Source organism: Astatotilapia calliptera, chromosome 6, assembly GCF_964374335.1.
Source record: "Astatotilapia calliptera chromosome 6, fAstCal68.1, whole genome shotgun sequence".
In the NCBI taxonomy this organism is placed as follows: Eukaryota; Metazoa; Chordata; class Actinopteri; order Cichliformes; family Cichlidae; genus Astatotilapia; species Astatotilapia calliptera.
The window spans coordinates 32096972-32121566 of record NC_137427.1 but is presented as its reverse complement, the minus strand read 5'-3'; the positions used below and the strand labels follow the sequence as shown (position 1 = coordinate 32121566).

Genomic DNA, 24595 nt, shown 5'->3' with positions numbered 1-24595 from the left:
GTACAGCTTACAGTTTCAGTTAAGAACAATTGTCATTTCCTGATAAGAAATATTTCAATGTGCAATGACTCTTACTGAACATTTGCTAGTGATAAAGTGCTACTCCCGGTGAGGTTTTGAGGGGTGAGAATGTATTATTTTCTTCTCATGTTACAAAGTGTGTCAGAAACATCCTCTGTTGCCAGAGTGGCAATTACACAGTTACAGTCATGTGGAAGAAAAGGACTCCACAGGACTCTGTAGTCCCTTATAAGCACACCTTTACTGCTTCCATAATAATTAAGGTGGTAAGTAGCAGCCAGGTGGTGCTGATCAAATGCACTTGATAAGGTGATCATCAGCAAGTGTGAGTACCTTTATAAAAGCAGATTCTCTGGCAGATGCACAATTGTGCAACCTTCAGTGAAGCTGCAAAACACCCAAGAGCTACTCTGTTATATCAGAATCTACAGGCCTCAGTTAACATGCTAAATGTTAAACTTCATGATAGTTAAATCAGGAAAAGGTTTGAACAAGTGTGACTTATTTAGAAGTCAGAAGATGGCAGCACAGCTTAGGTTTGCCAAATTGTGTCTGAACAAACAGGAAAAACCTCTGGAGCAAATTTCTTTGGACATGCAAGACCAAAGTAGAGATTTTTGGCTTTAGTGTACAGCAACAGAGTTGCTGAAAAACAAAACTTTAGAACAAGTGTGATGCATGGTGGTGGAGGGGTGATGATTTGGGCTTCTTCTGCAGACACAGGACCTGGGCAGCTAACAGTCATTGAGTTGACCTTGAACTCCTCTGTATACCAAAGGACTTTAGAGTCAAATGTGAGGTCGTCTATCTGACAATCGAAGCTTGGCCAAAATTAGGTCATGCAACAGGATAATGATCCTGATGACAGCAGCAAATCTGCAACAGGACAGGTGAGAAACAGAAGGATGAAGGTGTTTCAATGATTCAGCCAAATACCTCAGCTGACTCCAATGCTGTGAGAGTTGTGCATAAACCAATGTCCACATATCTCAAAGAAATGAAGTAACACTGCAACGAGTGGGACAGCATTCCTCCAACATGACGCGAGACTGATAAAGTTACAGAGAAACTGATTACTTCAAGTTCTTGCTGTTGAATGTGATTCTACAACCTACTGAACATAGGATGTACTTTGCTTAGTCCTGTCCTGGTCATTGGGAGACCGTGCCCTCTGCTGGCGAGTTTACTTCAGCACTTCAAGAAGCAATACAAAAAACATCTGTTCACTACTTTATAAGAGAAGGCCTCAAAACTGTACATCAAGTTAAAACACAAACAAATAAAACAGGAAGTCTCTTTATTTTGAAATGTTTTATTGTCTGATGTTACACTCAAATAAAAGTCAAACTGAAATTCAATTTGAGCACATAAAATTTATAATACCTTCAAAATAAAATACTGCAAACTGTTGGTGACACTTGAAGTATGAGTACATCACACGAACACGCATTCATGTCGTTGTCAGCATATTCTTTTCCAGTGCTGTCTACAAGAATCCGTGAGAAATACTAATTCACGGCAAATGTACTAAATCAATTTCAAATTTAGGCAGAAATGAACAGTGCTGATCTAAAAACAAGGAAAACAAGTTTTAGCTTTCATTTGTATTCTGCTCTGTCAGAGTGACGAGTCACAGTAAAATGATTGTACAACACTTGTAATCAGCAAAGTCCTTCTTGTGTTTAACAGTAATATGGTCTTCAGCGTTGAAAAGGGGCTGACGTTATAAAGCAGAGATGCTTAAAAACAAAGAAAAAGAAGAAAAGGAATCATAAGGCACACCCACCTGTCCTATATTGCAGTACTAATTAGTGCAAAACAGACTGTAAACAACTTTCAAGCACATGGAACAAACTACATGATGAACTATGCTGTCACATTTTAAGGAAGCTAATTTTATCTCACTCATTTATTGCACGTCATTTTTCTGCTCACGAGGACTTAAAAAAGGGAACAAAAGTAAAATTAAAAATGCAGTGTTGATTACATTAACTTAGTATAGACTACCCAGACCAAACTATAATATAAATCAGATACACACAAAGAGAGTGGTCTTCCAAAGACATTAAAGCTGCGTCTAAACTGCTATTGGTCAGTGATGACAAGCTTTTCAAAGCATGCCGAGCACAGGAAGGCGATTTTGACTAATTGTGCAAAGCCTGCATTAGGATGATATTAACACTACAATATGACCCCCTCGCTCCTGAGTACCTTAAATTTCACTCCTAACTGACGGACACTTTGCTTTGGCTCTTTATTCCTAATCATCGGGTATAAACTCTTAACATTCACGCAACCTTTGTATTCAAGCGCGTTTGCATTGACGTCAGCAGCTGTGATCTTTTTTAAGTGAATCCCTCCCTTACGAAGCCTACGAGCAAGACACCCAATGCAGATGTGGAAACACTGACAAGGACATCTGAATGGTGAAAATGTTGAGCCCCAGTGATTTCATTTCTACGCTTGCTGCAGAGCTATACAGGCATATCCCAAGGAAAGGTTTGAAGAGTTAAGTGAAATACTGCTCTTTAAAGGGCGACGACCATCAATGAAGTAAATTACCCGACATCCCTATTTCGCATCGAGTGTCTTTGAGTCAAGAGCCAAAATAATTTGAAAGAAATGGCTGTTCTTATTCTTGGAGATGGTGCGCTGTGCAAGCTTGTGGCTTCACAGCTGCTTACATCCAGCTGATGGTGAAGTTCTGACTCAGGCTGAGACCCAGATCAGCGACTGTTAACACCTGCAGAGAGGAAGGAAAGCATCATTACTGTTTGGAGAGAATCTTCATGTGAAACCAAAGCCAACACTATCTGCTGTCTGCATTAAAGCTACAGAACACCATGGCAATAACACATGGCTTCATGAGCACAAGTAATACAGGGTTTTAAATCTAAAATCTACTAATTTGATATTTTATTCAAGACTTATTCAATAATATTATTGATCTTTTTTTTTTTAAATCACTGCTTTTTGTCCATCTATAACAATGCCATCAGAAAATTCTATAATATAAAACTAAGATAACCACATTTACATTTCATACCTTAAATACATGTTGCTGCCAGTTTTTCTGTGCTGGACTAATATCATAAAGTTTTGCATTTCTCGAAATAACTGATCAAATTAATTATTTAATGCCCAAATGCAAAAAAAAAATGACAGCTTTCACAGTACACACTGTGTGACAAACGTGTAAAGTAACAATCAAATTAATTTAAAAATATTTTTAATTGAAAATAAAGGAAGAGGAAAAAGATGGAAATACTGGGTACAGTTTCATCCTGTGTTAGAAACTGAAACAAGGCTGATTTATGAAACCTAGCAGCTTTAACAAGGAAGCATCTTTCGGTAAAAACCAAAGGTACCAGGTTTTTGTTTTTTTTGTTTTTTTTGGGGGGGGGGGTGTCTCTTTTGCAAAGGTGGGAAAACCCAGTAGATACTTGAGTTCTCTGTTGTGCTGCTGATGTGGTTGTCTCCAGCTGTGGAGTCTGTTAAACTGAGAAAGGTCGCTGTCATGAGAAACTGATTTCAGACTCGCTTCTTCTCTCTGTTGACATAATTGTGATGCTCTGCAGGCTTGATTCACCATGTGCACTTCTCTGTTTGCCCTGTCAGTCTTTTTAAGTTTTTTTATGATGTGTCACCGTTTTCTTTTTCCAAACCTAAAAACAAAAAAGACCCCACATAACTCAGAACCTCACCTGGTTGTTTCTGTAGGTAAACGGTGCATCTTGGGAGTTCACCAACACTCTGCTCGGCTTCTCCGTCACACCATAGAAGGAGGCCGACTCCACAGTGATGTATGACGCCTCGATGTGGTTAGAGAGCACCTGGGATGTCATTGTGTTCTACAAAATAAGGTAATAAAAAAAGCTCAAACCATTTTTCAACAACACGGGTGAGATTCTCTGAAAACAGCTAAATTAGACAGGTCCAGACACAGTTCATCTACACGAGCAGCGGCATGATGTGTGAAGTCAGATAAAGTAGGCTGGAGCAAACACGCAGGGTAGATTACTGTACTCTACAAAATAGATGAAGGTGAGCACCTGAGCAATGCTGAAGATGATGTAGGCGTACTGGTTGGTCTCGTAGGTGTCGATGGTCTCTCCATCATCCCAGAACAGATCTCCACTGGCTGAACCATCTTGAGAGAGAGCTGAGACGAGGTGGAGAGGCTGACCGGTGCTTACCCACAGGGTCAGGTTGGGCGCCTGTTCAAACATGCACAGAGAGAAAACATGAATGTGAATCAAGTGGAAGACACACACACGTCTGACCAGTAGAATCACAAATTCAGACACACACACACACACACACACACACACACACACACACACACACACACACACACACGGTTTTCAGCATTCTTCAGTTTTCAGCACAGACTTAGAGTTTGTTTGTTATTTTAAAAGGCAAAAGTCCAACACAAGGAGGTAGCATATGGAGCCACAGATATCATCGTTTATAGCACAAAAAAAATTTAACAAAATTTTTTGGCATAATTTGTGTGAATTACATCTGAATGTGTTTGGATTAAATGTTATATTTTTATGTTTGAGATGCAGAGGTTTCAAAAGGTTCAAATAATAAAATCCAATAAACCATGTATCAGGGCTGTCCAACTCCAGGCCTCGAGAGCCGGTTTCCTGCAGGTTTTAGATCTCACCCTGAGTCAACACACCTGAATCAAATGATTAGTTCGTTACCAGGCCTCTGGAGAACTTCAGGACATGTTGAGGAGCTAATTTAGCCATTTAAATCAGCTGTGTTGGATCAAGGACACATCTAAAACCTGCAGGACACCGGCCCTCGAGGCCTGGAGTTGGACACCCCTGCCAGATATGCACTGATAGATATCGGCGACAAGTGTAGATATGCATGTGCTTTCCCTTCATATCTAGCACACAACGGGAGATTGTCTGTTTCAGACACGCTGACACTTCTGGAAACGCTCTGTGGGGTTTCGACGAGAAAGCTGACGAGGTAGGGCTGCCTCCCCCTTACACAGTGCAGTATGGTCTGTGCTGCTTGCTACACAAGGTTTACTGACCGGCTGGCAGGTTAAAGACTGTTTGATGTTCAGTCTGAGTCAGACATTTGCATTCTCACCTCGGCCAAGGTAATGTGAAGCAAAGTTGAGTGCTTCAGCGTGAAAAGTCCCATTTTAGCCTAAATTTCCTTCAAACTTTGGTAAACTTGTTCTAAATTTCATTGCAAAAATAATAATATTGGAGTTAAAGGCAAAGCTTTCACCTTGTTCTCTTACACTTTGCCACTTTTACTGCTGAGTGCTACTGCAGAGTGGATTGTTTATGGTGTGAACAGGATCCAACTTCTATCCGAACAAACTAGCAGGTGCACGCTGCAAGTTTAGGCTACAGCAGCTCCTGTACCCACTCTGTCATGCTTTGCATTCTGGGATCTGGGAGAGTACCATACATATGTGAAGGTCAGTACGGCCAATCAAGTAGCTGTAAAATGAGCATAAATTCTCCATGTTCTCTACTCATCCAGAACACAGAACACTTCCTTTGTTTACTGTTGTTGCTCCCGCCTCAGACGCACTTGGCCAATCAGCAGACTGAACATTCTCACGTTTTTTTTTTTTAATGACAGATTTTGGTTCGAGTAAACAAACTGCAGTGTAAGATGCCCTTAGGTTTACAGGGATTACAGCCACATATTCTGACTGTACTATTTAAAAGTCTGCCCATGGTTAATTTGAGCATCCAGCATTGTAACAGGACCGTTTTAGCTGAAAAACCTTTTACCTGTGTTGGTATAATGGAGCCCTCACGCAAATGCAGGTTGATCTTATCTAGAGGCGCATTGAGTTGAAGCTCTTCGCCCTTACTGGTCACACAGTCGCCCTGGGAAGTAAAGGAACACACATGATATAAGCACTCTGATCAAGTCACCATACGCTCTGTCCTCGCACTATCGCTCACAGAGTCTCACCGTGTAATAGTCGTACCACAGTCCCTCAGGGAAGTAACCATCCACGTAGACCACTCCAGGATCCAACACTGGTGTCACCAACAAACTCTTCCCCCACATGAACTGCTTGTCGATGCCGTAGGCTTTCACGTCTTTGGGAAACCTTTTGAGTACGTAAAGTTATGCACCCCGGAAACACACGGAATACATGAAAATCTGTGCTTTTAGGATTCCTACTCACTCGAACATTATTGGTCGAGCCACTGTGTGTCCGTGCACATGCGCGTGATGGAAGAGAGTGTAGAGAACAGGGAAGAGAGAGTAGCGCAGCAGCAGAGCCTCCTTCATGGCTGTGCGAGCAAGCGGGCTGAAAGCTGTCGGGTCTTGAGGCTGTAAAACCACAAAAATAAGCCCCACACACAGTAGGAGATGCAAAATAGAAAAATGAATCCATTAGTAGACATGCAGTTACATGTTTAGATTCTCCAAATGACGTCTCAAGCTACAAAACAAACACTGATGTAAAAGTTTCAGGTGTCATCACGAAACTATAAATAAACAAATAAGTACAATTTTCAGAAGCACAGCTAAACCTGTAAGTGATAAACTGAAGAGGACACTCTTACCTTCATGCTGATGGCGTTGTGGTTTCGTGTGAACGGATAGAAAGCTCCCAGCTGAGTCCAGCGGACGCACAATTCCTCCTGCGTCTCCTCGCTGAAGCCGCAGACATCTGCTCCCACCAGCGGGATGCCCAAAAGGTTAAAGGTCAGCATACCTGCACAGAAGGAAATGGGAGTTAAATATCCAACGATGAGACGGACAATTTCACACGAAACATCCTCAAATCCAAAATGATAAATAATAGAAGAGATTATCCAAGAATTCAAATAAGCAGTTTTTCGACAACAGATCAGCCACAGTGTCGTCGTTTATGCATCAGTGTGTATGATCTGTATCTGCTGAACTTCTGACCTGCTATAGAAGTGTAAAGGTCTTTCCACTGACTCCTGTTGTCTCCAAGCCAGTGACCAGAGTACATGCCCTGACTGGGGAAGGTGGAGCGAGAGATCACGAAAGGTCTCTTTGCCACAATTCGCTTCAGAGCGCTGAACACGGGGACAGAGAGGAAGTGAAAACAACAAGACAAAGTGTGTAATGAAGAAGTATTGTAGTGTTTTATTTCCGTTGCGTGTGTACATCCGAGTATTGAGAGCATCAAACCTTGCAGAGGCTTTAGCTTCCATCAGTCCATACAGACTGTGCATGTTGTAATGTATGGACTGCTTCTGCTGCGCGGTGGCACACAAGGTTTTGGCTCTCAGCAAACCTCCCAGTACACCTGAAAGCAGAAGACCCCATGAAACCCAAATGTATTGTATGTTTGTAGTGTGATCTCTGTTGTAGATCCAATCTCCTACCTGGAGTGTAAGGAGGGTTTTCAAGATTGTTTGTTGGGCAGCCACTGGTCGATCCATCCAGGAAGTTTGATGGCTCATTCATGTCCTAAAACCAAGTGAAGTGTTGTCAGATCTTTAAATAATCATAAGGAGACATCTAGGCAGGAGTCAGTGATTACTTATTTAACAGCCTGCACTGTTCTCATACTTACAATCCATAATCCATCAAACGCCACCTTATCGTGGAACATCTGTAGGTTGTCATACCACCATTCATGTGCCACTTCATCAGAGAAATCTGGATATGCCGTGAGACCAGGCCACACCTGGAAACGGGAAGAAAGAATTTTAGTTTAAATTCATGCTTAACATTCAAAACCATGTTCATTTATTATTGGGCTCGCCAGGCTGCACTTAAGAACCGGTCCAGCTGAATTACGTAGAGCTAATGAAGCTGGAGAACTTTCAAAAGCTTTCAGCTATACTGTAGCTACTGTAGTACCGCCCAGATTAATGAGTGAGTGAGCTGTGATGAGCCTAAAGTCAGAGTTTTCTGGTACATGAACGGGGCTCTCTTTTTGTCTTGCTAAATCGCCATGGTAACTTATGTTTAACATAACCTGGTCAGGAGTAGGTCGCTTTCCATGCTCAAGACAGAACGTTTATGGATTCTCACATTCTGTGTCAGGACACTGAACACTTCTATTAAAACCTCTGAATCAGTGACGTCTACATGGGTTTAAGTGATCGAAGAACTGGTGGAGTAAGAAGCTGGTTCAGTGTAACTCTGCTTTCTTTGATTGGGGATTTGATTTGAGACAGCAGGTATCACAATGATAGTTAGCAGCTTTCAAAGAAAGCCCGGGGTCTCTGCGCATGCTAAAATAAAAGCAGGCTTCTGATGCATTATTTGCATCTTCTGCACAAAATGAACCAATTACGTTCTGCCCAATCAGTCAAGAGAAACAGCAGGAGAGATAAAGGATGTAAAGACTTATTACAGCAAAACACAACACAGGTACATCAAAGTAGAGAAGAGGGGAATGTTGCAGAAAACTGTTAATCCTGTAAATTCATCAGTGAAAGTATTTATTTTACCCCTGGGTGCACTCTCAATATTAACATTAGATAAGTGTATTCAGGTCTGACATGGCCTCCATAATGAAGGAATGAATATTCTCTGTGATAAATACCAATAAAAACATCTTAATAGCAGCAATACTGACTTAGCAGCAGATTAGGCCCAGGCATATTTATGCTTAAAATTCCTGTGAAACAAGACGCACAACAACGAACATCTCTGCTAAGTATCTACTGTGCACTTTGATTATTTCATCAGCAAAAGAATCAATGAAAAAGTGGGGCTCACAAATACTTAAATCTACTCTGGAACAAGAAAGCCCAGCACCATCATATACAGGCTCTAGGCTCAACATGTTTCCCTAACTCATTAATCCTGCGTCACAGAACATGGCTCAGTTAATGTGGTTGTGTGGCTTCATGTCTCACCTTCCCAATAAGCGTTTTCCCTTCAGCATCTTTAATAAAAACTCCTCTCTTTACACCTTCATCGAAGGGCCAGTATGAGCCCTCGGGTTGTGTGCTGCTGATACCCGGGTCCTGAAGGATTAATAAACAACTCACTTAAACACTCACATGCCAAAGCAGACACAAAACACATGAGACCAAGTACACGTGTGTTTGCATACCAGGATCATGACGTAGCGTTGGTTATGAGCATGTAGGTCCCTGACCAGTTCAGGTAGTGTGTCAAACTTTTTTGATTCATATGTAAAGTCCATAAATTTGTCCATGTAGTCAATGTCATTCCATTGGACATCCTGCGATTAAACAGACTCATTATTATTAATAATAAAATGAATTCACTCATCCTAAAGCTACTTAAGAGAAATGCATATGTTTAGGGTTAATTACAAAAGAACAAAAACTAAAAACACTGACACGTACTACAAAAGAAATTACCTGAGGTATCCCATAATTCCTCATGCTCTTGACAACCTCCCACGTAGAATTACTCGTGTCGTAGCCCCATCGGCAGAGATGGTACCCTAAGGCCCAGTAGACTGGCATCGCTGGGTATCCTGTGTCAACAAAGATGGATGAAAAGAAAGCGGCGATTCTCAAAACAAAAACAGGACAAACTCAAGGTGACAGAGGCAAAAGGCTGGAGTTATTTATATAATGGAGTTCCACAGGGTTCTATGCTGGGACCAGTTTGTTTACATTTCACATGCTTCTCTCAGGCCTAGAATACATTTTCATTGCTATACAGATCATAACCAGCTTCATCTATCCATGAAGTTAGATAACACACGGCAATTGATTAAACTACAGTAATGTCATGAAGACATAAAAACCTGGATGACCTCCGATTTCCTGCTTATAATGTGAGATATTTCCAGAGTAATCATCTGTCTTACCAGATTCTTAGTCTAGATGGCATTACTTTGGCCTCCAGTAACACTGTGAGGAACCTTGGAGTCATTTTTGACCAAGACATGTCCTTCAATGCACATATTAAACAAATATGTTGGACTGCTTTCTTCCATTTGTGCAACATCTCTAAAATTATCCTGTCTCAGGGTGATGCTGAAATTAGTTCATGCATTTATTACTTCTAGGCTGGACTACTGTCATTCATATGACTGTTCTAAAAGCTCCCTGAAAAGCCTTCAGTTGTTCCAAAAATGCTGCAGCAAGAGTCCTGACAGGGACCAGAAAGAGAGAATATTTCTCCTGTACTGGCTCCTCTTCATTGGCTCCCTGTTAAATCCTAACTCAAATTTAAAATCCTACTTATCACACGAGGTGATAAGTCTATACAAGGTCTTGAATAATCAGGCTCCATCTTATCTTGACATAGTACTATAGTACTGCATCACCCCAGTAGAGCACTTAAAAGGGAGTTTTTCCTTCCCACTTTTGCCAAGTGTTTGCTCAAAGGGTGGTCGTCTGATTTTTGAGGTTTTCTCCCATGAAAACATGGATCAGGGTGCAGTACACATGCCTACATATATGTGCATCTCATCACAGTGCTACTACTGACCTACAACATCCACATATTGCTGAACCACTGAACCAGGATCAGGACCAAGGAAAATGTAAAAGTCAAGGATCCCACCAATAGTACGCCAGGTAAGGGCCGGGGTAGGCTGGAGGGCCACGTCTGACAAAACAGATAAGAAACTGATGAGACATTTTTCATCAAAAGAAACGTGCACTTTAGAAGAAAATAGAGTAAGATATTAGGCTGATCATTCTCATTTCCAAACTACATCTTCAGTTTGTGAAAGAACAACACAGAAAACAAACGCAGAAAAGAACAGAGGTCTGTATAATAATCTAAAGGTGATTTTCAACATAACTTAGTTCAATGGCAAAATGAAACAAATCTTATTAAAACTTCAGTACATTGCAAATCGTTTTACAGTTTGTGTTGGCAAAGCTCTGAATAATCAATATGACATCTGAGTATGATATGAAGTTTATTGTCACACACTGGAAAGTCCATTTGTAACTTCTGCTTTTATGAAATTGCTTAACTTAGTCAGCTGCTGTCATGTGAACTTGACTTGTAAGCTTAAGCATTTTATTCTGCTGTTCCTGAGTGTTTGTGTATGTGACCTATTGCACATTGTGAAACCAGAAGGTATTAGGGTGACTAACAGACTTACCCATTGCATTGCTGTTCAGCAGGAAGAAGCCGTGTGCGTTCCCTCCATCTTCCATTGCCAGGTAAAATGGATGAGCCCCATACAGGTTTGTCTGCTCCTACAGTACGGAAGAAGAATGCAAAGATATTACAATACATTTCATGTAATCTGCAGTTTTATCCAGCCAGTTAACAAAATTAATTCAGCCTCCTGTCATCCTCCAAAGACAGCCTGCAACAGCTTTGTGAACTGACTGCAAACGTGAGAGCATGGCAGCAAAGTATCAAAGATGATCAGACAGAATAACTAACTGATCATTTTACTGACAAAAACTATATTAACGTGAACATCTGAGGGATCACACAGCAGCTGTGTCTGTGACTGATGGTTACCGTTGGAGGCACATCTCTAGCCCACATGGTGAGCGTGTTCCAGTGGACATCGTGCAGGAAGGTGGAGCGATGCTCGCCCAGGCCATAAATGAACTGCGTAGGTAGGGAAGTGGAGAACTGGAGGAACTGATCCGCGTAGAAGAGAGGCGCCACAGTGGTGTTCAGACTAACAGGAAACATTTGGACAAGCATTAATGAGACTGTTATTTCATAACTGAATACATATATACAGTTAAGAGTATCCAATATGTATATGAATGAGGAAATCTAACTACAGCCCTTTTCTTCAACGTAAGCCAAATGAGACCTACAACACAGAGCCGCAAGTGGAAAAAAATCCCTCTGAATCAGATATTTTATTCCTCACATTTCAGAATGTCCCATTCAGCTCAGACTTACAGTACTGCTCCTGTTGAGCGCCTCTTCACCACAAGACCAAATGGTTGCTTTGAGAGCTCGATGATATAATCTGGGCTTTCTGTCTTGTTGGTGACAGTGGGGACGGAGATGGGAACTTCAAAGCGTGAGCTTGAAGGGTCGGTGATCTTGATGGAGAAAAATTTGTGGTTAACTGACAGTAATTGTTACAAACATTTTATCAGAATTTAAAAAAAAAAAAACAACTTAATTAATCAAGCAAATTTACAGGATTAGATTTGAACCTGATGAAATGAAAAATGCAATGCAAAGGAGAGCAAATTTTCCTTACATCTGTAATAGACAGGTGTAGTTTCTCTTATCTTTATTGTCATGAATATTAATCAATAAAATTATCACAGTGCAAAGGTCAACATGTTTGTTTTATATGCAAAGCAAGAATCAACAGATGTGTGCACTGGAAGTCCATCTGCCCATCTTTTTTCCACATTTAGGTTTCTTACAGTGTGACTCAGTCATTTCATATAAAGTTTCTTAACTATCGCTGTCCAACAATCATGTTTATTTAAGACTATAAGGCAGTTTAGCCCGTGCCAATTTCCAAATTACAGCCTTTATATAATACCCTTTTATTTAAACCAAATACTAATTCTTTTATTGGTCTGTCGCTTCCTCCAATTAAGAAAATGAACACAGAAACAGAAGATCAGTGCAAAAACGCAGCATGAATTATAAGTTTTAAAGGCTCTTTAATACATGAACATGAGCAAAATGTATTCATCAACTTGTAAGTTTCCAAAATTTTGCCCTTCTATGTTTTCCATGACTAAATGTGAAACCTCTACTCACCCTGACACGCAGCCGCTTGTCCGTCTCATAACGCATCTCCACTTCTATGGTGAGGATGTCTCCAGGGTAATACGTCTTCACCTCCTTCACGAGCGTAGCTTTCTGTCCCAGCAGCGTGTCATTTAGTGACACGAGCGAGTACGAAGGGAACTCTGAAGGATAGAAACACCAAGGGATTCCATTTTTCCCTGACGGGCGACTGGCAGAGGAGAAAGCGGTGGACGCAGGGATAAAGCAGCAGTTCCTTGCCTCGCACAGCTCTCGGGTCACAACCACCCCTCTTTCAGGGTAGCAATCAAACCTCCACGCCTCTGGTATCAGACTGCATGTCTCACTGCGGAAAGAGGCAGCAGTATCGTTCGCTGATGTTTGCACTTTGGGGCCCGGTGTTTGTCCTGGGCCCGGCAGTGGCGGTTTATGCTCCTGTTGGTTGGGAGTGTGCAGCCATAACACAGCACCCAGTAGCCATGCTCCACAGAGCACCAGCAGGAGGCAGCCGATCACCAGGAGGCCCGTGGTGACGGAGCATGAAGGTCCACGTTGAAGCAATGAGGCGTCCTCTGGCTCCAGCGCCTTGAAACACAGGAATGAAGTAAAAATCCAGTTTCAGCACTGGATACAGTAAAATACAGACTTTCCTCATAAAGATCCTAATTCTTGTGAGTCATCCTAATGAAAGAGATAATATACTAAAACGTAAAAATTGTAAGCCTCTACGGATTATAAAATGACAAACAGATTCATAAACACAAGCTAACTCACTGAAGCCTCGCCTTGAACAGGCTCTTCTGACAAAACTGCGCTGGAAAACTGGACATCTTCAGGATTCAACTTCTTGTAGGAAACCATTGTGGCAATAAGAGTCTATGACAGTGAGAGACAGAGGAGAGCAAAGTCAGTCGAGACATGCAGCCACGATTCATTTCCTTTGTGTGAAGCTGCTGGAAGACGTGCATGACAAACAGTGAAGTGAAACTTAGTTTCTCCCATTTCAATGCAATGAGCACAATGGAAAAAATATACAAACAAACTACAGTGTCTGCGATGTCTAATGTTTATTAAGCATTAGGGTTAAGATTTAGGCATTTACTCAACTGTAATAAATGTCACAATTAATGTGCCTAATACCACCATACACCAGCTGTTCCGTGACTAATATACTGGGCATGCTGCATTTTGAACTGCAGCAAGTTTAGCCTTCAAGTAAAGGTCACACATGCGGAAAATACGCGTTAACTGCAGTTATATTAGCTTATATAAACAAAGAAATGAACTTAATGAAATTTATATTTTAATATCGTAATCCAAGCTGCGGTGTTATTCCCAGTCACACGAATGAGAGGTCCTGAACAACTTGTGGCTAACTTTAGCTAGCTACTGCGTAGATATACACGTGAATGTCAAAGTTCACCTAGGAGACGTACGGCCTCTAAGTTCATTCGAGATTTATTTACAGGTGTTAAGCAATAGATAAAACAGCTGTTCACCCTAGCCTGCTACAGTGGTACGCTATTGTTTTTCATTAAGGTTACGTACGTTAGCGTTAGCTTACTTTAGCAGCAGTCTTAAGTTTAGCAAACGTTTACAGACAGGAGTGTCACCTTTAGCGACGTCCAACCGGATATGCTTTATTCTCTGCAGGCGCAGAGGTGCAATATACAGCCCAAAGTTAGCTTTAAATTACGCGTTACGAAGCTAAATTTTTCGTAGTGTTAATAACCTCTGCCACCACAGCCTGCTCGGCGCGGTGTGCGTTTATTTATCTCTACGGCGCTTTCAAAATACCTCGTAATTCCAACAACTTCCGTTTGACGCAGTCCCCTCCAACAAACTTTGAGCATACAGCCTTTATGCTCCACAAACAAATATCTCGTGTTGAGATATATATATATATATATATATATATATATATATGGTCGGTAAAATAAAAATTACCGACCATATGTTAGTAATTTTTTGTTTCCCAACACTGGTCAGAAGAACGCTTGCTCTCAGCGGTGCTGCCTTTAGGAGCAGCTGGGACTTCTGTGAAAGTGGTGGCAATATGTGAAGGCGATTAGATGACCAACATCTATCATGACTGAAAAAAACATGAGTAAAAATTTCAAGTTATTACTGCAAAATTTCAGCTTGGTATCCCAAAATTTCAAATTATGTTCCCAATTTCAAGGAATCAGACAGACAAACAAACAAAAAAATTTAAAGAAAAAAAAGGAAAATCAGTTAAGAAGAAGAAGAAAAAAAAAGTAGAAAAATGGCTGTCCCAATTTGAAACATTTTTAGTCTCAGGTGGAGAAATATGATTTACAGATTTTCATTTGTGAAACTTGTGATGCACAATAGTGTAAACAGAATATTGTGTTGGATAATTGCTTTGCAAAGTATAAAAATAATAAATAAAGTAAAAAAATACAGTCCTGCTTAAGTAGCTTAATGGGGCTCAAATTAAATGATCAAAATATATTCCAGAATAAACATACTCACTCACTGTAGAACGTTGCTTTTCCGAATCATATGCATTATATTATTTGTTCACTGTAGCTGGTAATCATGTTACTTTATTCCACATGTTGTCACTGCAAGGTTCTTTTAAGTTTGCCATAAACTGCATCGTTCTGGTCTTTGCAAAAACTACAATATTAAACCTGCCCTAGCATATTCAGGCCCTGAAATCCCAAACAAAGTAGTGTTTAGAACTTTTATTGTTCAACATGACATGTCCCATACATTTAGACAGAGGCAGCACATGGCATAATTAACCACCTACATGGCTTCAAATTATTGCCTTTAGCATCACAGAATTAGAGGATGGTACCTTTAATCATGTCGGTTACTCGGCCTTTAAAAGACGACAAAATCAGGTGAACCCGAATTGTTATCTGGCTAATAAGTAACAATCGAAAACAAGACTTAATAAGCATTCGCCACTTACAGAAGACTGGCTTCATTGTTGATTATTTCATGACATTTAGTTTCATTTCTGGCTAAATGTCTGAAAGAAGGTTCAGATTCACCTGATTCTTAAACTGCTTAATGGGCCACTATAACGCTTAGTACAAAAAATTTCAACCAAATTTCCACATACACTATTAGCCTGATAACAAATACTGCATGAAAAACAAGTGTAATCACAGACTTTTAAATCAGTCACTCATAATAATAAGTGTGAGTGGACTATTCCAGTGGCTCCAGGACAGGTAATCAGTGACAGAGTTAGGTAAAAGTGACCTCCAATATATAGAATTTTAAACACTTTCCAAGATGTTACATAAATTAGTAGAAATATGTTTGGTTGGTGTTACTGAACATTACTTGGTGTGTATCTATTTAGAAGCCTGTCTACACTCTTCAGGGAGTTACATTTTTTAAAGTTAGTATTATTTTCATGTAAATTCGGGAAAAAAACTAATGAAAAGAAAATCGGACCAGTCAAACCAATCTGAGAAAAAAACTTGTGACAGTAAAATTTCAGTCTAGTAGACGCACATATACTGCTTGTGTACTTGAGACCCATTTAAAACAGCTAATCACATTCTTTAAATGTTCATCCATATTATAATGCAGCTGAAATGTATGCTGAGCTGTGTCTAGCACTGCCCACACAACGTTAGTGTACAAGGTTAGTTTACCAAGTGTGGCTAATGTTTCTGTCCGTGCAGGTAAACGTCCACACGTCTGTGCAGACTGTGTTCATGCACCGCTCCAGTAGCAGTTTCTGCCATGGCCTACACGCAGCTGTTCACTTTTTTAAAAGATCAAAATATTTCCATACCGCACTGGTTAGTGCGTCTGTCGTCTGCTTGTTTTTCACATTGCTTGCTTTCAGGTTCTTGTCACAGAAAGAAAGAGAGGCGTGCTGCTGGGGCTACACTCCTACATAACACCTACACCTTAGAACAATTTACTGGCATTATACATTAAGAAATATGAATATTTTGCTTATAGCGCTAACATTTCTTGCGATGACTAGTGAGGAAAGCAACATGTAGTCGCCTGCCCGACTAGTGCTGCACATCCCTAGTGTGAAAAACCACACAAAAGTATGAATAAAGTTCTAATCACAGAGGTAGTCCCTTATTTCCACATCACCTTGTTCCTGTTTTACTGTCTGAAGTCTTAATAATACTAGAGGTACATGTCTTTTAAATACATCATCCATCTTTCTTGTCTGTTATGCACATATTAATTGGAGAGTTATCATCGCTGTGTGATAAGTCATCATTCCTCATATTGAACGCAGACTCCTCCTCGGTCTGAATCTGCTCGTGTTTTCGTCTGTGGAGCCTCAGGCTTTGTGAGCGGCTGAAGCCTCTCCCACAGATGTCACAGCCGTACGGCCTCTCTCCTGTGTGGAGCCTGAAGTGATTCTTTAGGCTTGAAGCTCGTGTGAAACTCTTCTCACACTCAGGACAGTCAAACTTCTCACCTAAGTGGATTTTCTCGTGTTCCCTCAAGCGGCCAGACTGGTTGAAGCTCCTGTCGCACACGGAGCAGTGGTAGGGCCTCTCTCCTGTGTGCGTGAGCCGATGTCTGTTCATGGCCCCCGAGTGGGCGAAGCTCTTCCCACAGTCCGGACAGGAAAACGGTTTCTCTCCTGTGTGAACTTTATAGTGACCTTTGAGTTGCCCTTTCTGGGTGAACTGTTTCCCACACAAGGTGCAGCGGTACGGTTTCTCTCCAGAGTGAATTCGCATGTGGATCTGAAGCGCAGACATCTTGTGGCAGTCTCTTCCGCAGAGGCCACAGCAGTAAGAGCTCTTTGGTATGTTGTTATTTGACTCTCCCCGCACTGGCGGTGATGGAGGGCATTCTTTTTCACTGTTTGCAACACGCTCGGGATCTTTTCCAGACACTGTGGAAATGTAAATATGAAGAGCTAAAACAAGCCATTTGAAACCACCAAAAAGAACAAACAAAAAGTTAAAGCTACTAGATATTGTATGTTGGAATATAAGTTTGATGCAGTGTCTGCCATTTGTTATTTCTAAAATGGAAAAGCATCATATTTAGCTAAATTACACCTAACAAGTTTCCTGTTACATTGTAAAGTAAAATTACTGGTTTAAGATGTTGCTGTTGCTTTAAAAGTGAAGGCTGTCACCCAACAGCTTTCACCATTGAAAGTCAAAGCCCAGAAGAATTATGTGCAACAATAACCTATAATTACCCCCACCTCTTTAAACGACTGCTATATAGTGTTACTTAATGCTGCTCTAAAGCTGGGATAAAGAACACATTCTTGCCCAGCCACTTTATAAAACACATAGACCTTTTCCACTTGTGCCTACGTGGCTCAACTTCGACTTGATTCGGTTTTGGTTGTTTTCCACTACAATCGAGAACCACCTAGTATACTCGGAGTCATTATAGCAACACCAGCGAAGGACCAGCGAAGGTCCAGCAAAGGTCCGCCAAAGGCCACACCAAAGGAGTATGACAAAATGATGCTGCTCAGTGTGTGGCTTTTTCTCAGATTCAGGTACCACTGTATTGTTTTTTGTGTGGCCATTTCCCTTGTTGCCAGGTTTCAAAAATGACGGATTTGATTACCAGGTACTACCTCCTAATGGGAAACCTTAAAAACCGAGTCGAGCCCAGTCAAGTAGATACTAGTGGAAGAGGGATATTAGATAACCTAGTTACCCACATCCCAGTTAGTGACTACTCATCAGCAGTAGGATTTGCTGTTGTGTATTCTTACTATTGAGAGGTTGCTGTTCTTCCTCCTTTACTGTAATACTAATTTCTGTGGTGCTTTCCTGACGCTGCTTTTCAGTTTCTTCTGGTATGGTACAGTCCTCACCAACAGACACCTGCTCTGGAGTTTCTTCCACTGGGAAAAAACAACAACAACACAAAAACAGCACTGCTGATCAAACATGTTTACACTCCTCTTAATGCGTAAAAAGACACTCTGGAATGTCATGTTTACTTACCGCACAATGGTTCCTCTTCTTCCTCCTCTTTCACGATTACATTCATATGTGGGGTGGGAGCAGTGTCGTCCGGCTGGCCGATGGGTCCTTCTGGGGTATTTTCACACTGAGCTGCTTTTTTAAAACCCTCTGAGGAAGTGGGCTCAGTTGCACAAGGCACAGTCTGACTGACAGACACCTAAAAACACAATTTCAGAAGAAGAAATGGAAGTAAATAAAACACAGAGATACTACTTTTGAATATCTGTGTACTGCCACTACCTCAGAGCTGATGCTGCTGGCCTGATCTCGCTGGGAAGATTCTTCAGCTGCAGCCCGAACTAAGTCTGACACAACCTCTGTATCTGACTCCTTCTTGCTCTGTGTGCATGACCGTTTATGGTTTCTGAGAGTTCCTGCCAATGAGAAGTGCCTCCCACAGTCTGCGCAGGTGTATGGCTTTTCCCCAGTGTGAATCCTGGTGTGCCTCCGAAGCTCTCCAGGAGCAACAAAAGACTTATCGCACTGCGTGCAGCTGTAGGGTTTCTCTCCCGTGTGAGTCCGCATGTGTGTGGTCAGGGTCCACTGCTGTGCAAATGTCTTTCCGCAGTCAGAGCAGTGGTAAGGCGTGATGCCAGTATGGAGGCGCTCGTGTCTTACAAGCGTACCTGACAAGGCGAAGCGTTTGTCACAGAAAGAGCACTGGAAGGGTCTTTCTCCAGTGTGAGTCCTCTGATGATCCCTCAATTCAGCAGCTGAGTTACAGCTTTTCTCACAGTCTGAACAGGGAAATTTCTTCCTCGTAAAGCCTGCAACAACCTCAGAGTGCATTGCCTCCAAGTGCGTTTTCAAGTGCCAGTGACGAGAAAAGCTCTTTAGACAGATGGAGCAGTGGTAAGGCCTCTCACCAGTGTGTGTCCGCCGGTGTAGCCGGAGCTCCCCCTGACTGGCAAATCTTTTCTCACAGAAAGTGCAAGGGAATGGCTTTTCCCCAGTGTGAACCCTTTCATGGATCATGAGAAGCCCCTTTTCTGGAAATCTCTTCTCACACATGGAGCACGGGAAAGGCCTCTCTCCCGAATGAGTACGTAGGTGACGCTGAAGCTTAGAGGCATAAGGAAAGTCTTTCCCACATACTGAGCAGGTGTGAAGAGAAGGCGGTTTTTCATTCTCACTTGGACCAAATGTCTTTGAGGGAGCATCTGCAGGTATGGCACCGGGGATGGCACTCACTCCTGTGGAAACACAAAGAACAGATCAGCAACCAAGAATCTGTGTGAACAACTAACACCATGCTTAGAAGCACTTCAGAAATCAGGTTACCAGATGTTGTCTATAAAGCTGACTGGGCGAGGGAACTGCCAATATTTAATTTTGAAACAGTTACCAAATAACTAAAAAATTAAACAATAGAGTCAGTAGCCTCTCCAATGAGCTTTCATCCTGCACACAGATTCCAGCTCCACGTCCTTCGAATGTAGCTGCTGAAGATGGTCCTCATTTGGACCGTACAATAAGTTCTGTCAGTGAAGCTGGCATCTGTCTTACCGTGGAGGAAGAGACTCTCTGGAGAGACAGCTTTAGGATATCAACAGCAACGTAACCAGCCTGCAGACATGGACACACGAGACAGGAAGCACCGGGGCCGGCTGATTAGCAGCCACTGAGCAATCAAAATGAGAGCAAGAGGATTGCTCACTAGTCAAACTAATCATGGATCGCATAGTTCTCTCTGATCGTCACCAAATACACAGTCACATGATTCATGACCAACATTAAAATTCTGAACCAACTGAGCTGATTGCCAAAAAAAAAGTAATTATCTAATAAACTCAGACACACTTTGTGAAGATGGTCAAAAGTGATGGATTCTTCCCCATCTTAGATCAAACATTATCACTACTGTTTTTGCCAAAATCCAAAAGTGGCTATATTCATTTATTTTAGTTTTTCTCTTACCAATTTATTTAACAATTTCAGAAGCAGGCTATGCTTCTTCAAAAAAACAAAAAGACAAACTAGTGGCAGATCGGAGCAGCTGCAGGACCTTTGGAAATAATTCTTCTTGAGAAGTATATTAGAGCATTTTTCCATCTATAGTTTGTTTACTCTGGTGTAAATCAGTTTATGAGTTTGTAAACTTGTAGCTTTTTCCTGTGATTTGGTTTCTTTTCACACAGAGGAACCAAATGTATCACTACAAACCACGTGACAATATCCAGTCCACTTATTTCCTGAAAGTAAATACAGGAAGAAGGTGCTGTGTTCTGGATGAGTGGAGAACATGGAGAATTTATGCTCATATCACAGCTACTTAATAGGCCGTACTGATGTACTATGGTACCCGCCCGCATCCCAGAATGCAATGCATACATGGCTAAAGGGAAGTGTTTAGCTCTAACTTGCAACATATATCTGGTAGCTGGGTCAGATTGCATTCATGCTATAAATGAAACTCTTTACAGTTTGTTTGGAATTGAACTGAGACCAAGGGTCTCGGTCCAGCTGTTTTCATCCACACCAGCGTGCGATCACCATGTTCACATCTGCACAAACAAACTGCAACAAACCACAGTCTGATTTTAAACAGAATAAACACTGCAGGTGTAAAACTGTACTTTCTTTGAAACTAACTAAATCTGAGAGAAAGAAAGCCAAAAATGCCTTTTCTGATAGGCCATTAATGAGGAGAGGACATGCACAGATGACACTCTCTGTCCAGTTAATTAGATTAACAAATGCGCCTAACGTGAGAACTTCCAATTTTCAGCACACAGTTATACTGCTACTGTGTTGAATTACATTGAATAATAAAGGAAGGTACATGCCTCACACAGGAAATCACCACAAACCACAAGAATCAAAACTCCTATGACTCACACAGTATTTAAAACATCGCTAGTTTCTATTTTTCTTGTCGGTGGTTAATTTTTGCTGTTTTTTTTACTCACTCAGATCTGAGAAATCCACTTCTTCACCATCAGAGTTGATCAGCCCTCCAATCTCTTGCTGATCATCTTCAGTAAGGATCACAACTGAACCAAAGTCTTCTGGGTTTTCAGAGCCCATCTCTCAAATATACAGCCTGATAAAGGTGAATAACTGTCAGTAAACAAACACCAAAGTAATAGTTCACACCAAACTACTGTCTGCAGTTGGCTAAAAGCATCAGACTTGTTTTAGACTCTTTCCTTTTGGCCCCTATATTATAGGTCTAAAACATGTATTTGAAATAATGAGAGCAAAAACATAACAAGTATTTTAGCATTACACTACAAAGGGACATATAAACATAATTCCCTGATTTGGCTTCCTGAGTAGTTTTATTTATCATAAATATAATTTTCTCTCATTTCCTGATTTGGATCAGCACATTGTGAAGAAAAGGAAAAAAATTATTGTGTGTATATAAGTTGTTTACTTGGGTGATAACGATTACAAATGTTACAAGCACAGACCACACAGAAAACATATTTCTTTGAAGAAACCATATTCAAGGTACTTCTTATTAGGATTAAATGTTTATCAGAATTAAGCATGACATACTGGCAGCAATAAAATAGATGTGTATTACAAATGCATTAATATATCAGGCAGACATCGGCCTTGGCCAGTGTTCTTGCTGACTGCGATTGGCAGATGATGAGATTTACTGTTGGCAGTAGCCGATGTTTATCTGTTGTGTCATCAATTTTGTGGTGGCTAAATGTTCAAAGACAGAGAGCAGAAAGATGTTTGTTTGTTTTTTTTAAATGAAGATTTATTAATTTCTCTGGCACAAAAGACGGAATAACAGCTAAAGAAAAAAAACACTGGTATTAAAAACTAGTATGGGTACATAAATTCACAAGTGGGGCATCTCAAATGATTACAGTGTTGTTTCTGATGTTATTACATTTCATAATGAGCCACAGATTTTTATTTAACCCAGCTGTGATTACCTCATTAGGTTGATTCATTTAATGCCACAAATAACCCACTGGGGCTCACATAGTGACTGATGTTCTCTTCATTTAGTTGCAGTCTGCTTAAGCTTAGATCCATCGACAGATGGATCTGAGTAATAAAGGCATTCTTGTCACAGTGAGCAAACTGCCTCCATCGTCCTGCTCAAGGACACTTGGGCAGCTTAGATGCTGCTCTGTAGAGGAGGTGAACCAGGCTGGGCCTTTAAATCTGAGCTGCCTCTTCAGTGACCTATATTACTGTGAATTCTGTGTAAAAATAAATAAATAAAATAATTCAGCAAGCTCTGAAGTGGTCTGCAGTAGGGGAAGCTGTACTCATAGATCTGTGTCAACTGAGTGTCTCGGCTAGCTCAGTAGCATTAGCTCGGAGGGGCTAATCTGTCTCATCCATGAAGTGTCACATTAATGTTGACTTAAGTTAAGCAGCAGCCTGACTGACTGACCTGTTGGTGTATATAAGTCGTGGCAATGAATAGCCATCTCAGCCGGAGCAGACGCACACAGTAGTACAGACAGTTTGACCTCAGGCTGAATGATGCCTGTGAGTCGTGACGCGGCGGTGACCAGCGCTTTGGTCAGCCACCATCTCTGCCTCCATCTACTGTTATTAAACAGCTAGCCACTAACGTTTACCAGCTATGCTCATCTTAGCAGGTAGCTATCAGCCCCCTTAAGCTACAACCGATATTCAGCAACTAATAACAGGTCCCACCGTCTCATGCTCCGACGTTAAAAGTGATAGATTTGCGCAGACTCCCCCTAAGCTCTGCAAACGACGCTAACTCAGCTAGCTAACACTTAACAACAGACAATAGACATTTTGACCAACCTCTGTATAGATTTTTCCCCCAGGTAAAAAAGTAGTCGCTCGACAGAAGTTTATGGAGACGACCTGGAAATATTTCTACGTCTCCCTTGGGTTCATGTTCATGTGTTCACACAGTGTCAAATTAATGTCAACTAATGAGTTACGGCAAATAAGCGTCTGGATTTGATGACAACCTTTCTAGCTTTAGCTTCTAGCTTCAAGTATCGTCGGAACTTCCGGTTGGCCTTTTAAATCAAAATAAAAGCCTTGGTAATAACATTTCGTGGAGCTTTTTTGTCAATTCGCAAACATGCAAAACCGTTTTGAAATGTGTTAAAACCGCACTGCAGTCAGTCATTCCTTAAATATTCAAATAGAAGAGGATCGTCAAGCACAGGTGTAACTATTGGAATTCTCTGCTGCACTGCACTAATAAATGCAACATACAAAGATTAATACATTCACGAGCTTCTGCTATGACGCATTCAATTATGTCTCTATTTACATACAACTTTTTTTTTTACTTTTCAAGTGCTGCAAATGTCAAATGCATGTGAATAATGTGCTGGCCATTTCATTAGGTAAACCTTGTCAACAACTTATAAATATAAATTCACCCAGTCGCATGGAAACAACTCAGTGCATTCAGGCATGTAGACATGTTGAAGAAGAGCATCAAATCACTTCAAACTCAATGAGGAAGAAAGCCAATTTAAGTGTTTTTGAATTGGACACAGTTAGAAAAAAGAGAAAATATCCTGTGAGCGGCAGTTCTCTGGGTGAAAATGCTTTGTTGATGTCAGAAGAGAATAACCAGGCTGCTGCAAACTGCTAGAAAGGCAATAGTAACTCAGCCACTCATTACAACCAAGGTATGCAGAAGAGCATCTCTGAATGCACACTTATCATTTTGAAGCGGTTGTGTTACAGCTTTCAAGAACACACCAGGTGTCACTCCTGACATCAAGGCTCACCAAAATTAGATATTAGAAGATTGAAGAAATGTTGCCTGATCTGACAAGTCTTCATTTGGACAGTAGTGTCAGAACTTGTTGTAAACCGCATGAAAGCATCCATCCTGGCATGATGTAATGACATGGGAATATATTTTTGGCACACTTCAGGTCTCTCCGTACCAACTGAGCATTGTTCAAAGCCTACCTATGCACTATGACCATGCCTATCGCTTTAATAACATTAATGTACCTGGGTTAGAAAGTCTATGCATAAGATAACCTAAAATCTTT

General features: G+C 41.1%; 2 protein-coding genes across 5 annotated transcripts; both read right to left on the bottom strand.

Moving 5' to 3' along the window:
* Positions 1-1317: 1317 nt before the first annotated feature.
* Positions 1318-14438, bottom strand: gaa2 (alpha glucosidase 2). Of its 3 annotated transcripts, none has more exons than XM_026171678.2 (21): positions 14259-14438; positions 13420-13521; positions 12658-13230; positions 11830-11975; positions 11431-11596; positions 11060-11156; positions 10432-10551; positions 9348-9466; positions 9074-9205; positions 8874-8984; positions 7577-7690; positions 7386-7470; positions 7189-7306; positions 6940-7073; positions 6591-6742; positions 6206-6354; positions 5986-6127; positions 5799-5897; positions 4074-4238; positions 3726-3872; positions 1318-2764 (listed from the first exon to the last, which is right to left on the bottom strand). In XM_026171678.2, exons 2-21 carry the CDS (start codon positions 13504-13506, stop codon positions 2702-2704), a joined length of 2919 nt encoding a protein of 972 aa, XP_026027463.2. In that variant the 5' UTR covers positions 13507-13521; positions 14259-14438; the 3' UTR covers positions 1318-2701. The 3 variants fall into 3 exon arrangements, with proteins under 3 accessions (XP_026027463.2, XP_026027464.2, XP_026027465.2); XM_026171679.2 differs by having other exon boundaries at positions 14210-14337; XM_026171680.2 differs by lacking the exon at positions 14259-14438 and adding an exon at positions 14194-14214.
* Positions 14439-15341: 903 nt separating this feature from the next.
* On the bottom strand, positions 15342-23580 carry LOC113024527 (uncharacterized). 2 transcript variants are annotated; one of them, XM_026171691.2, is made up of 6 exons: positions 23370-23580; positions 21524-21657; positions 18855-19807; positions 18594-18771; positions 18359-18490; positions 15342-17509 (listed from the first exon to the last, which is right to left on the bottom strand). In XM_026171691.2, the coding sequence occupies exons 2-6, from the start codon at positions 21639-21641 to the stop codon at positions 16809-16811; spliced, it is 2082 nt and encodes a 693-aa protein (XP_026027476.1). In that variant the 5' UTR covers positions 21642-21657; positions 23370-23580; the 3' UTR covers positions 15342-16808. The 2 variants fall into 2 exon arrangements, with proteins under 2 accessions (XP_026027476.1, XP_080159286.1); XM_080303160.1 differs by lacking the exon at positions 23370-23580 and adding an exon at positions 20121-20180 and having other exon boundaries at positions 21524-21632.
* Positions 23581-24595: the final 1015 nt, after the last annotated feature.